This window comes from Lepisosteus platostomus, chromosome 3 (assembly GCF_059453375.1).
Source record: "Lepisosteus platostomus isolate fLepPlt1 chromosome 3, fLepPlt1.hap1, whole genome shotgun sequence".
NCBI lineage: Eukaryota > Metazoa > Chordata > Actinopteri > Semionotiformes > Lepisosteidae > Lepisosteus > Lepisosteus platostomus.
The window spans coordinates 13282745-13297171 of NC_142613.1; the positions used below are offsets into that span (position 1 = coordinate 13282745).

A 14427-nucleotide genomic window follows, 5' to 3' on the forward strand; every position below is an offset into this window, starting at 1 on the left:
CTGTTTGTACATCTTCTAACGTGTCTGTCCCGGTTTCAGAAGAGGTTGAAATGCATGGTACAATACTGAGATTTTATTTTATGTGGCACACAAAGTTTAACAATCAAAGATGCTCGCCGCAGTACTTTTTGGACATAAATCCCCAAACTGTGACGAAAACAAGTGTCGCAATTGTGGTTAGTCCAAACTTTTTTAATGTCGTGCGCGACACTGAGACACTCGTTTTTGTCTATGTATCTATATACTTCAAAGACCTTCGTTAACATGGCGATAAAAGTTGCCGAGCAGCTCCAAATTTTTGCTAATGAAAGCTCTTGGGTTTTTTTGGGGATTACACAATAAAAGTGACGTAAGAAAGTGTCTCATTAAACGTCACCACTTTTGTAACTCGCGTGATGCCCTGTTATAAAACGCCAGACCACAAAGTTATAAAACCAGGAAATAGTCGAAGTCGTCTCTTGCGTTCACGTGACTCCCCGCGTCACGAGGGTCCCTCACCCAAGTTATAAAACCCACCCGAGTTAATTCATTAGAGAAACATTAAGCCAGCTTGAAAGTAAACGCCCAGCACTTGCTATTGTGTGTGAAGTATTTGTGTGAAACAGACGCACACAGACGGCCACAAGTAAAATAATTTATTAGAAGCCAGTACCATTCATAGCAGGAAAGAATCTCTAAGGAACAAGTAAGAGAAAGGTTATTTAACAAGTCCATTATAAGTAAATTCTGCAAAACCAATAACCTAAACGAAAGAAAGGCGTAGATGCAATTCACTGTAGAAATTCGGGCATTTCAGAGCTCCTGGAGAAATGTCTCTGTCCGTCTTGGGGTCTTACTCTCTCAGAGTCCTGCAGAACAGAACCTGCACAATGAAAGACTCAGGCACACGAGCGTCTCAGTAATTCACAAAGCACGAGGTCTCCCTGCACACCTGCGCTGTTCCTAACGTCATCGTAGTAACACCACACCTCATTCGACTACAACATTTCTATAAAGCTTGAACCACCTTTTATAATAATAATAATAATTTACAAACTAATAGCATCAGAAATGTTCAGGAGTTTTGTAGTCTCCTTGGAGTGTCTTGGTGCACAGAGCTGCGCCCCTCTAATGTTGTTTTGGGGACCCGTTTCTTCCGTCACTGCCTCCTTTCTCTGTGGCGAGAGCACCGGCACCTTGAGCACAGAGTACAGGCGGGTCTCTGGCCAATCTCACCCGATCGGCTCAACCAGCTGCAAGAGGACACAGGTGGGCACTACAGGGAAGGGCATTTAAAACTGCGACCTGGAGGCATGTCTCTACACACAGAGTGGGGGGAGTGTGGAACAAGCTGCCCAGCTTCTTTCAGGAAACAGCTGGGGGAGATCCTGGGATCAATTAACTAGTAATTACCATATAGGTCACATGGGTTGAATGGCCTCTCATTTGTGCTTTCTTCTTATTGATCTCCTCTGTGGTGTTTTTTTTTCCCCTGATGCAGTCACCAGACACCAAAAAGGCCAGTACAGAACAGGGTAAAAGACTCCAGGTAAGACTGAATTGAGTTCAGTACCATGTGTGGCTGAGTAGAGTGTCTCTGAGTAAAATTCAAAGCTATCGTTAGGATATTTATTCTATTAAATGTCTGCAAGACTATTTACCAAGTATTTTTTACAGTGTTTTGTAAGAGGGAGCGGGATGAAAAACTGACGCCCCCTAGTGTCCATCTAGTCCTACCATGCACTACAGCAGTATTGTGCTCTAAGTCAATCTCAGGGTGAACAGCTCCACGCATGCTTGGTGACAAGGACACATATACTGAAATCTCCCACCCCCAGTCCCAGTCTGTGCCCCCGAACCTCACCACCATCATTGCATACAGGCAGGGAAATAAGAGGGTGCTGCCCAGCCTCCATATCAGCTGGATTCATATGGAAAACTTTAAGAAAGGGAATCTGGGGTTCCTTTTTCTGTCCCATGCTGCTGGACCCCGAACACTTATCCTCTCCCCGCCCCTCACCCCACCAAACCACGCCCACACACGATACAACCACACCCACGGGCCCTGCCCACTGCCCCGCCCCCTCCCATTGCTTTGCCCATCAGCGTCAGTCTGCCGAACAGACCAGCTGGTAGATGACCCGGTGCTCCCCTGGAGTCTGTGCTCTCCCAGGGGTAAAACAGGCTCCTGCAGTGGAGTGCAGTTTGAACCCTGCCCAGGTGGTCCTGGGTGGGGAGTCCTGGTGTTTCCCAGATTCCTCTCTGCTCCCTCGGCTGGTGTCAAGGTAGAGAGAGGGGGAGGACTGGGGGCCTCCAGCCTGCAGGGGTGCAGGGGTGGGGATCAGCAATGGGAACCCCTGAGGCCCGCTGAGATCCCACTCTGTCCCGAAGGAGGCTGCAGGAGGGGAGGGCGTCATATTCTTGGAAGATGCATGGCCAGCGCGATACACAGACAGAGGGACAGAGACAGACAATATGAGGCATCGTCAGCTGGATGAAAAGATCTCCCAGCGTCACCCCTTTAACTCTCCCCTTCAGCTCTGCAGCAGCCAGCCCTCCTCTGCCGTGTGCCCTCTGCCCGTTGGCGCAGGCAGATTCTGTCCCTCGGAAGCGAGGAGCGCGGATAATCCCGTGGGAAGACCCGGAGCAATCGGCGCCGCCGGCCCCAGGTTTAGCAGCAGTGCGCGCCTCCGGTGGGTGCAGCCAGCGGGAGACCCCAGGGTGGACTAGACTGGCGGGGACAGGCAGGCGTCCAGTAAAGTCAAGCGGGCACGCCCCGCTGCGAAACAGAGCGGGTCGCGCCAGCCACGCCTCGATCCAGAGAGAAACAAACCCGCTTCCCAGAATTCAGCCCGGCCCGGACACGAAGCGCTCGCTCCCCGAGGCCTCTGCGGGCGAGAGGAAATGTCCCTGTGCAGCACTGTCTTCACGCTTCGCCGCCCTGCCTTGACATCATCTGCGGCTGCAGCCTCAGAGGGGCAGTATCGCCATATTCCCATGATGCTCCTGGGGCCCCGGGCGGCTTGAACGAGCAAACGGGGCACAAAAAACTGCCGAGGGCGAGCAGGGTCCCCCGAAGAGCTGCCCGTACGCGGGTGGGCACAAAATCATTTCACTCCTGGGCGGCTCAGCACTGGCGCCATCCAGCTGGCACGCCGAGGGACCTCTACAGCCCAGACTCTGCCAGCTCAAGCCTAGGTCCTGACACTGGCTGTGACCAGGACTGTCCAATCCAGCGCGCCATCAGGACACCGCTGGGGTGAGGCGACCGTGACTCTCCAGCCTTTCCTGCCCCAGGAGGGCATCTCCTGTGACTTCCCAGCTGCCCACAGGCGTGCAGTGACATCACTGACAGCCCCAGCGCTCCTGCCAGGCTGTGCGGAGCCTATCAGAGTGGCTCTGTGTCTTCTACTCTCCTAAGAGCTGCCAGAGAGTCTAATCAGATGGAATTTCCGAATTGAAGGGGCATACCATAAAGAAACCAGCCGGAGGGTTTTCTCCAGCAGCTGGTCAGGCGCCAGTGAGCCCGTAGGGCTGTCGGCGAGAGCTGCGCCAGCCTTCCGTCCAACGCCTCAGTCCTGCCGCGTGCGCTGGGGGAGCCCCAGTGTGAGAAGGAGGGGATGGACCCGCTGGCTCAAGTGGGTGAGGACACGTGAATGTGGACACAGGGTAGAGTGGTGACCCATGATGAGCAATGAGTGAAAAGAAATTCTGGTCTTAAAGGAAAGTATGAGGATGTCTTATTTTGGGTTAGACCGTCATTAAGGGCACCGGTGAAGTTGGCCTGGCTTCTGATGACAACTGTGTATTTTAAGTGTATTGGCCAAACGGCATTTCACAACTGCAAAAGAGCCAAAAGACAGATACTGTACACTGTGCTCTGGGGCCAGACTGACACCTTATAGCAGGGGACTGTAACTCTGGACTACAGAGCCACAGGGTGTCCTGGTTTCATTCCAGCAGAGCTCCAGCTGATGTAATTGGATCAACTGCCTCCTTTAAGACAGAGTAACCTCGTGATGGGAAATCTAGTTACTGGGGTTCATGAAAGAAATAAAACAAACACTCCTGAAATAAACACCTCATGACATTTGGCCCTGCGTCTGGTGCGTGGTTCTTGGCCTAAAGTTCATGGTGTAGGGCCTGACACAGAAGCTCAAGGTGAAAGAAGACTGAGGTACATGGGGCATGAACGATGTGTTGGGTGGGGGGGGGGTCATTATAAGTGGGTGTGGCTCTATACCAACAATTAATGAAAATATCTCACTGAATGACTGACACCAAGAACTGGCCAATCAGCACTGTTGAGAGACACACAGAAAAGCAGGTGCATTTCTGCTCGCAGAAACACATAACCAGGCAGCAGCACAGGGATTAACAAAGGGATGCTAGCAAGCGGAAGCCTTGTCTGTTTCCTTAGAAAACACCGGAGTGCCGGTTGTAAAAAAATAAAATAAAACAAGCCACAAGCAGATCAAAGTCAGAGCAAAAAGTGGAATTGTCCTGAGGTTAGTGGCTCACCTCCTCTACGGTGCATGCACTAGCAGATGTCAGGTAGCAGGCCGAGCAAGAGGTTGTGCAATGCTTGTCTGTTTTGGTTCAGGGAGGCACAGATTCGATTTGAAAGCCCCAGGCAGTGGCTGAACATGCACGTCCGCTGCCGGTTTCTGGCGTGAAGGCGTCGGCGAGCAGGCCCGGGCCTTCTTCACCTGGTACGAGAGTGACGTGGGCCACCCCCCCTCCCCATCCAGATCACAGCTGCTCATCATCCCACTCTGACACCCGTGAACCGTGAACTGCACGACGGCAGACAGGCCTGAGGGGGGGGGGCTCATCTGTCAAGTCTGAAAGCTTGTTGACAATTAGCTCATTGTCCTTCTTTTACAATCCGCAGGCTTCATATTCCCGTTCCTTCAAATCAGGAGAGAGACGCATCGTTTAAGAACTATTTCAAAGGTGCTTTCCTCGTTATGATCCTTGTTAGGGTTTTTACAAGCGCCGTCGATTATGCGATACAGCATCTGAAGCTTTTCTTTGGCAAGTGAAACGATTTCGTAACTTGTGAGCTCAGTGGTGGCAGTCTCGTACCGCCTGGGAGGAAAGCACGTGCCTGGGACATGTGACAGGCCCTGTCGAACACAGAAGAGGGTGGGGTGGGGGTGTTACGAAAGATGGATTCACACTTCCCCAATATATTCATGGGACTCTGATGCCCGTGGCGCTCGAACGTCTTCAGGGACCGCCTCTACATGGCTTCCCGCTGTGGTCGCGCGTGCTGCCAGAAATAAAAACGCAAGCCTGCTCATGTGTCTCGGCGAAAGGCGGCCGGAGGCCGGCGGCGGGGCACTGGGAGAGGACGATGGGATACTGCGCTCTGCTCCACGTTGGCTACGTCGGTTGTGCTGAGTCTACAGTATTTACAGCGGGCTCCCAGTCAACAGCATCGTCTGCCCCACCTCTAGATCATCTTCAGGCCAGCTTTGACAATGTCACGGACATTGCAGTCTGTCCCAATTGCAGCAACAGTTCGCACTCTCCTCTTTTTCGTCTTGGAGGGCTTAGGGGTCAGTTCTTCGGTTTTACAAAGAAAAGGCTTCTTCTTCCTCCTATTTCATCCTTCCCTGTACCTCCTTAACAACTTCTCCTCACTGTCCACCCCCCATCCCCGACCCCCACAAAACTGCCCCCTCCCCAGCCAGCAGGGGTGAGGTTGTGTTGGGATTCTGAATTCAGGAAAGCTGCTGGCTTGGCTTGGAGCTGCAGGCCTCTGCGTTCCCTTGAGTCTTACCAAGTCAGAGGAATCAGACAACCTGTTTGGAGTCTTCCACCTCCTTCTTCCTCGCTCTGAGATCCTCAGGGGTTGTACGTCCCAGTCGAGTGGCCTGTCTGTCCGTCCGTAGGAACTGCTCCCCCTCTCCTCGTGAAGCACAGGGATGCTGTAAAGTCAGTCTCCAGGGTTTGTAGGTGTCATCTGTCTTTCTGAAGCAGGAGCGGTGCAGAGAGTCGGGGTGCCATCCGGTGTCTCTGGGGCACAGAAGGTCTCCCCCTCCAGGAATCTCTTCTGTATATGAAAAGTTGGGGGCCTGTTTAATAATCCCTAGCCAGGGAGGTGTGAGGTGTGAGACAGGATAGGTGGAGCGTGCGTGCGAGTTTACAGTGGACAGTGGGTGAGTCTGTTCCGCACTAGTTTTTTTAGAACACGTTCTAGATCACATTCTCGAAGAGCTGCATCGAATTCATGATGTTCTCATCCTGAAAGAGGGGAAGAGAGGTTGTAAATGAAATATATCAGGACATCAGCACACCACAAGATTGTTATTATTAAAAAAAATAGTCGTCGTCATCATAGATTCTATTTTGCAATATTTCAAGGTATTAAGTACACAGAAATTAAAACATGCTATTTGTTAAAATCCTTCTCATTCCCCGGTGTTATACTGAGCGTGAGCGAGATGTATGATGTGTGCCGGAGAGAGTTACAGGTGCTGTGTGTCTTTAAGGGTCTACACGCTAGTGTGTGTCTGTGAGAGTGTTAGTGGATGATATTGTAAGAGTGTGTGTTATTGTGTCTGTGTGAAAATGCATTGGAGCGTCACAGTGAGTACACATTGCAGCATCAACTGCGTTTCACTCGTGTGTTGAAGTTTAAAGGTCTGTGTGAGTGCACAATCTAGTGTGTATTAGTATTCGTGAACCTGTGAGTGCATGTGGCTTCTGTTTCACTGGGCTACTACATCTTGTAGAAGTCTGTGTTAGTGAACCGGTGTGTGTGTGTTACTGCCCATTTAGGGCCAAATCCAGAGATAAAGTGCCCACAAGGACAGTAACTCCTGACAAACAGACTGACATGACATTTTTATAAACCAAATTGCATTGGCTTTTTAATCTGTGCCAAAATATTTATGTCTTAGTTCTGTTTTCGCCTCCGTGGAGTTTCCTTTGAGTGGGCTTTTGAACATTATATAAGGACGGAGTGAGTGGCAGTGGGGAATCCTCAGAATTAACCATAAAACACCAACCAGAGGGCACAAGCGGAAACTATGAGGAAGTGCATTCAAAACTAAGAACTGAGGGGGTACTTCGTTACACAAAGGGTGGTGGGAGTGTGGAACAAGCTACACAGCTATGTTGGTAAAGCCAATACCCTGGTTTCTTTCATGAAACAACTGAAAGAGATTGTTAGATCAATTAACTACTAACGACCAAAGGGCTACGCGGGCCGAATGGCCACTCCTTGCTTGTAACCTTTTTCATGTAATATTCTACAGGAATATAAACCTGTGTGTCTGGGTGCAACGTGCATCCATGCAGGCATCAGTACCTTTTGACAGGTCTCCATGAACTCATCAATGGTCACCACTCCATCTCTGTTTCTATCCATTTTCTGAAAGGAAGAAATATGACAACATTGCTACACAATATATTTGAGTGTGTGCTCATGTCTCTCAGTACTTTTTTTAAATAAAATAAAGGTTCATTATATTTGTGTGATTGTATGGTGAAAAGAATTCAGATGCAGTCTTTGGGACAGGAGAGTGAAAGATCAATAATTTAACAGCAGCAGAAATTACTGCTGCTACTACCACTAATACTGACACTACCTGCTGCTTCTGCTACTATTGCAACTACTGCATTTCCCCCTAATGTTACTACCACTCATACTAATAATACTGCCAACACTTCTGCTACTACTATTACTACTTTTGTCACAGCTAGTGTTGAAAATAACATTCACACTGCAATGCAGATGGAAGTAAGTAGACTTTACAAAATGACTGCCCACAACTGAGCAATCACCAGCCTCACCATCTTGAGCTAATGGTCAGCTGTGCTCTGTTCACCCCTCAGTTTTACTGACTTATGAAAAACAATGCCTGAGAGAGCAGACTGTGACTCCGGGTTGCTCCGTTTTAATTTGTCCACTCTGAACATCACATTTCCTCTACTAACGGTTAGAACTGAAATTGTGTTCTAGCTATGCCTTACGAAAGAAGAGGCACATTCACAAAATCGGAGGTAGGCGTGCGTGTTTGCTAGACCAGACCAGATTGCTTACTGTCTTAATGACCGAACAGCAATCTACCAATTGAGATCATCTGAAATAAATGTATCTTGGATGTTTCCAAAACTTAATAACGCTCACAGAACTAATGTCCGAGTGGAGAGAACAGCGGGGCAAATGGCAGTCCTGATAGGAATCCATTGTTGTTAAAGTGGATGCTTTCTGCTGAAAATTACACCTGCTCCTTAGTGCTTTCTTTATGCAACACAGCTTCAAGCAAACATGTGCTTCACAAGTTGCTCTGAGTGTAGCTCCCTTCAATGTGGTGTTTATTATTGTGGAAAGGCACAGCAGAGGGCGCTGTTTATCAGTGAGACGCCCTGGGGCCACATTGGCCGGCCCTGGAAGATGCTGTCTGTTCTGGATGGGAAATGCGGGCAAGTGGTGGCGGTGCTGGGTGTGGCCCCGAGGGGCGCCGCCCCCTCCTCTGCCCCAGGTAGCGGGCAGAGGACATGGGGAATGGGGAATGCAGGGGGGATCCGCGAGGAAGGGAGTAGCACCCCTTCTTGGGCTTCAGTTCTTTATTCTGTCTGGACACAGGGCACAGCCTCCATGTGAAACATCAAGAGCACTGAGGTTCGAGTCTTACAGCTGAGTCCCGGCGTCTCTTTGGTAACCTCACGCTAATGTACTGTATGTTTGTATTGCTCATTAAAGCATGGAACAGGCTGTAAAGCCTTCATGTTTTACTTTATTAACTTATTTCTTAATTAAAAATAAATGCTATAAATGAAGAGCCCTGCTCCTACACTGGGAGTGCTAGTGCCCTCAATCTAACCCATCCATTGGTTGAGTCAGCAGTCACACCTCCACAAAAAGACAGCAAGCTACATCCTGGGTGTTGAACAGTAATAGACTTAGTACCTGGAAGAACTTCTCCACGTGCTCAAAAGGAGCGTCATCTCGGACGCAGGGATAGGTGTATCGTCCCATCATGTCGTAGATGGATTTCATTATCGCCAGCATTTCCTGGAGTGACAACACAGGCTTAACACACATACTGTAGCGCTCAGGCTGCTCCACTGCTAGCTGACAGACACCAGGGACATTACTCCCAGCTGTGCGAACAGCAAGCTGGTCAGAGTGACGTCCCTCTGCTGGCTGATATAAAAACAGGTAAGCGTCCTGGACCAGGGCTGTGGGTCTGCAGAGAGTCTGACACTTGTGTGAGCTGTGGGTCTGCAGAGAGTCTGACACTTGACTGAGCTGTGGGCCTGCAGAGTCTGACACTTGACTGAGCTGTGGGTCTGCAGAGTCTGACACTTGACTGAGCTGTAGGCCTGCAGAGTCTGACACTTGACTGAGCTGTGGGCCTGCAGAGTCTGACATGTCTGAGCTGTGGGTCTGCAGAGTCTGACACTTGTCTGAGCTGTGGGTCTGCACAGAGTCTGACACTTGTCTGAGCTGTGGGTCTGCACAGAGTCTGACACTTGACTGAGCTATGGGTCTGCACAGTCTGACACTTGTCTGAGCTGTGGGTCTGCAGAGTCTGACACTTGTCTGAGCTGTGGGTCTGCAGAGTCTGACACTTGTCTGAGCTGTGGGTCTGCACAGTCTGACACTTGTCTGAGCTGTGGGTCTGCACAGAGTCTGACACTTGACTGAGCTGTGGGTCTGCACAGAGTCTGACATGTCTGAGCTGTGGGTCTGCACAGAGTCTGACACTTGTCTGAGCTGTGGGTCTGCACAGAGTCTGACAGTTGTCTGAGCTGTGGGTCTGCAGAGAGTCTGACACTTGACTGAGCTGTGGGTCTGCACAGAGCCTGACACTTGACTGAGCTGTGGGTCTGCAGAGACACTTGACTGAGCTGTGGGTCTGCAGAGTCTGACACTTGACTGAGCTGTGGGTCTGCACAGAGTCTGACACTTGTCTGAGCTGTGGGTCTGCAGAGTCTGACACTTGTCTGAGCTGTGGGTCTGCAGAGAGACCTAACATGCACACACTCCACCCTTGCACACGCTCCACTGTCCCTGGGCCCTGGCTGACCTCCTTGGTGATGTAGCCGTCCTTGTTGATGTCGTACAGGTTGAAGGCCCAGTTGAGCTTCTCTGTGACGGAACCACGCAGCAGCACTGACAGCCCGATCACAAAGTCCTGGGACAGGAGGAGCACAGACCGCATCAGTACCATCATCGGCACTGGCCACAGTATCAGCAGTTAAACACAAGAGCAACATGGACGTCACCAGTATTTACAACAGACAGCTCCATGACCCCGTCCCCAAGAACATAGACAAGGTCCATAATGTCATCACTAAACAAGCACAAGAATAACAATGATATTGGAGATGATTGCCTCCAAAGGTGCTGTACAAAATTCAGTTATTGTTAATGGCAAACTCTGTGACAAAAATAAAATAGCAACAAACAGTACAGGCAACATCCATGGCCACTCAAGTCAAAATCTAAGTTAGCTATTGTTTTATACAAAATACAGCACAATCCTACATGACAGTGAAGATAGAATCCACAAATCTACCAATAGATGCTTTAATGAATACGTTTATAAGTGTTGAGTTGAGAGAGCAAATAGCCTCAGGGTGGGTGCTCTTTCGGATTGGCTCTGTTCTAGTTTGACAGGTCTCAGCCTTGTTCCTGAGCGAAGGAGCTCAAACAGGGGAAAAGCTGAGTGGGTGTGACCACTGATAATCTTCATAATCTCATCCAACCTTAACAACGAGGTCTGTTTTTCTGACAGACTCACTGCATGTTCATTTCAAAACATTCTGTCCAAGGTTGACACTTGATGAGCTGTGTGTCTGCAGAGAGACTCTGACACTTGTTAAGAAATTAAGAAATCGGATGCATTAAGGTCTGACAAAAAGGATTCGCTCATTTTCACAGGGCTGTGGGGGTCTCCAGCGAGCCGCCCATCTGAGCTGTTGAAGTAGATTTCAGGGGATCCTTCCGTAAAGTGCTGGATGAGATTCTGGGATCCATGGGTTTCTGAGCAAACCAGATGGGCGAGCTGGGCCGAAGGGTCTCAGCTGAGACCTTGCGTCCACTTGGAAGACGACAGCGGGAGAGTCACTGTGCTTTATTAGCAATCAAGCGAACTCTCCAAAAAAAGTGACCCGGAGTTTGTGCTCATGAAGACAGGACGAGTCGATATCTAAAACTGGAGTGGTGAAATGTCCACCAGGTACCCTTCAACTTCAACAGGTGGGCAAGTCTGTCCTATCTTTCAGCATGGTGCCCTTTCTCCTATCCACACCCCGGCCGTATCGCTGCACAAGGCAGTCGCACGCCCACGTGAGGGAGTGGTGTCGACCCGCCACTGGGGTGTTCCTGCGCCACAACTCCGGTCTCGTCAGCATCTCGGAAGTGGCTTCATCGTCTGGCCTGGAGAGAGGAAGCCAGCAGCCATATCACTCTGCAACTCACAACTGGCAACCCACTGAAGCTCAGCAGATGTGAGCCTGGTCAGTACCTGGATGGGAGACACCTGGGAAAAACTAAGGTTGCTGCTGGAAGAGGTGTTAGTGGGGCCAGCAGGGGGCGCTCACCCTGCAGTCTGTGTGGGTCCTAATGGCCCAGTATAGTGACGGGGACACTATACTGTAAACAGGCACCGTCCTTCGGATGAGACGTAAAACCGAGGTCCTGACTCTCTGTGGTCATTAAAAGAGCAGGGGTGTAACCCCGGCATCCTGGCCAAATTTCCCATTGGCCCTTACCAATCAAGGCCTCCTAATAATCCCCATCTATGAATTGGCTTCATTACTCTGCTCTCCTCCCCACTGATCGCTGGTGTGTGGTGAGCGTTCTGGTGCGCTATGGCTGCCGTCTCATCATCCAGGTGGGGCTGCACATTGGTGGTGGTGGAGGGGATCCCCATTACCTGTAAAGTGCTTTGAGTGGAGTGTCCAGAAAAGCGCTATATAAGTGTAAGCAATTATTAATTATTATTATTATTATTATTAAAACCCACCGCCGGGATCCCGGACTGCGAGGTGGGGCGGGATGAGAGCTCAGGGACGACACCGAGGAAAGGGGTTAGGGGGGACGCGATGACGCCCGTGCCCCTCGTGAAGCCGGCAGGGGCCGGAGGCTGATGGGAAAACAGACCCTGCGAGCGACTCCGGTCTCACCTCAAAGCGGATGGAGCCGTTCCTGTCGATGTCGAAGGCGTTGAACAGGAAGTGGGCATATGTCGTGGCGTCTGCAGGGAGACAGATCAGCTCTGTTTACTTTTTTTCCTGTCCACCCAAACCTCTCTGTCCCTCTACCTGTGACAGTCCAGGATTGGACTACACTGCTGGAAGTACGTCTGACACTACAGATACTTCAGGCACCCGTCTGTGTGTCTGTGTCTGGATATGTATTATTATGTCATATCTAACGTCTCACGTCTCAAAGTATGAATGTGAGTGAATCAGTGTGTGTAAAAGTGAGAGTATGAATGTCTGAGTGAATCAGTGTGTGTATAAGTGAGAGTATGAATGTATGAGGGAATCAGGGTATGTATAAGTGAGAGTATGAATGTGTGAGTGAATCGGTATGTATAAGTGAGAGTATGAATGTGTGAGTGAATCAGTTTGTATAAGTGAGAGTGTGAATGTGTGAGTGAATCATGGTGTATATAAATCAGAGTGTGACTGTGTAGCTCTCAGTGTGTCTTAGACTCTGACTCAGAATGACTTGAGGAGGTGAATGTGTGACCAGAGAGCCGTATTGTTTCGGTCTCGTAATGAAATAAGAGTTTCAGCACTTCCCTGCAGTCTTTCATGCCTCCCCCTCCTCCTTCTTACTATTCACTCTGCTCTGCCTGCCTCTTACTCCCTATTCTCCTTTCTTAATCTCTCTCTCGACTCCTCTTTTTCTCTCTCCCTCTTCCACTCTTAATTTCCCTCTCTTCTCATCCATCTCTCTTGCCCGCATCCCTCTCCATCCCCCAATCCCTCTCTCCACCCCACTCTTTCTCTCTCTCTCTTTATTTCCCTCTCTCCTGGTCCGTCTCTCCTGCCTGCATCCCTCTCCATCATTCAATCCCTCTCTCCACCCCTCTCTTTCTCTCTTTCGCTTTATTTCCCTCTCTTCTTAATCCATCTCTCCTGCCTGTACCCCTCTCCATCCCCCAGTCCCTCTCTCCACCTCTCTTTCTCTTTCCCTCTCCCTCTCTCCTGGTCCGTCTCTCCTGCCTGTACCCCTCTCCCTCCGGCGATCCCTCCCTCCACCCGTCTCTCTTCTTCTCTCCCCCCTTCCTCTCCCCCTCTCTCACCTCCTTGAGGGAAGAACTGGGAGTAAATCATCTTGAAAGTCTCCTCGTCCACCAGGCCACTGGGGCACTCCTGTAGCCGAGATGGGGAGAGAGAGAGAGACAGCGGCCACCTGATTCAATTACTGCTTCAAACCAGCTGCAGGCGCCAACACAGGTAGCAAATCATCCTACCCCCCCACCCCCCCCTTCCGAATGTCGCTCCATCCTTCGTGAACACAGCCGCCTCCTGTCTGCTGCGGCTGCTGCACACTCGCACTCCGCCGTCACACACCTGCACGGGGTCTCGCCAACCCTCCCCCATCACCGACGGGACAGCTGGGAGACCTGGGAGCTCGTGGAGACGTGCGAGCGCAAACTGGTCTTTATTTGCTAAGGGAATCCGTCGCGATTCTTTCTCGCCAGACCTCTCAAATCCCTGGAATTCTACTGTCCAGTTCGTTTCCGAGCCCGCCCGTGCGACGGTGATAATAACCTGATTGAGCCAGTTCAAGTCCAGGGACTGGGAGAAGAGTGGCATGACCTTTGAGAAGCGCTGCTTCTTATGCACTGGTTGTCCAGAGCTATGTCGAGGATGAGTGGGAGTTTAGAGGGAGACCAGAGCAGGAGGGAACCAGCCTGACAAACAGTTCTCAGATCACCGGCGGGCGGGCTGCGCGCAGTGGCAGTGACGCAGGGATGATGGGTCACGCTCTCCCGTCACGGCTTCACGTCTGCTCCTGATATAGCGGCGACTCCAAACAGCAGATGGAGGCAGGCAGGCTGGAGCCAGACTGGACGTGACGTGTGCAAAGTTCAGATAGGAGCTCTGTCCTCGCCCCCCGGTCACCGACACCCCCGGGCGGGACAGATGGAGCAGGAGAGCTTTTAATCAAGCAGTGGAGCGAGGAGCAGAGTCGGGTTCAAGGGGCAGGGAGTCGAGAAGCCGCTCCTCTCTTCCGTGGCCTGGACGGGCTCCGGAGGGAGTGCTGCAGGGAGTGGGTGATGGCAGCCGGCTGCTGGCTGATGGGTTAAAAGCTCATGAGAGAGCGGAGAACGGAAACCGAAAGCAGGAGTTTCACATACAACCTCCCCGTTTTGCAGCTGTTTACAATCCAGCTGTTTCTCCGAAGGCCAGAGTGGAGATTTTGCCAGGCGGGATTCCTCCGAGGATGGAATTCCGGCAGGA

The 14427-nt window shown here is 50.8% G+C and overlaps 1 protein-coding gene across 6 annotated transcripts in view; it reads right to left on the reverse strand.

Annotated features, from left to right (window-relative positions):
• Positions 1-620: 620 nt before the first annotated feature.
• kcnip3a (Kv channel interacting protein 3a, calsenilin) overlaps positions 621-14427 on the reverse strand; it is a 92376-nt gene continuing 78569 nt past the window's right edge. For all 6 annotated transcript variants that reach the window (XM_088624581.1, XM_088624580.1, XM_088624584.1 and 3 more), the window contains 6 exons: positions 13263-13332; positions 12133-12203; positions 10029-10136; positions 8906-9010; positions 7301-7363; positions 621-6231 (listed from right to left, as the gene is read on the reverse strand). In XM_088624581.1, coding sequence (XP_088480707.1) covers positions 6184-6231; positions 7301-7363; positions 8906-9010; positions 10029-10136; positions 12133-12203; positions 13263-13332 — 465 coding nt within the window. In that variant the 3' untranslated portion in view covers positions 621-6183. The remainder of the gene's footprint in view (positions 6232-7300; positions 7364-8905; positions 9011-10028; positions 10137-12132; positions 12204-13262; positions 13333-14427) is intronic.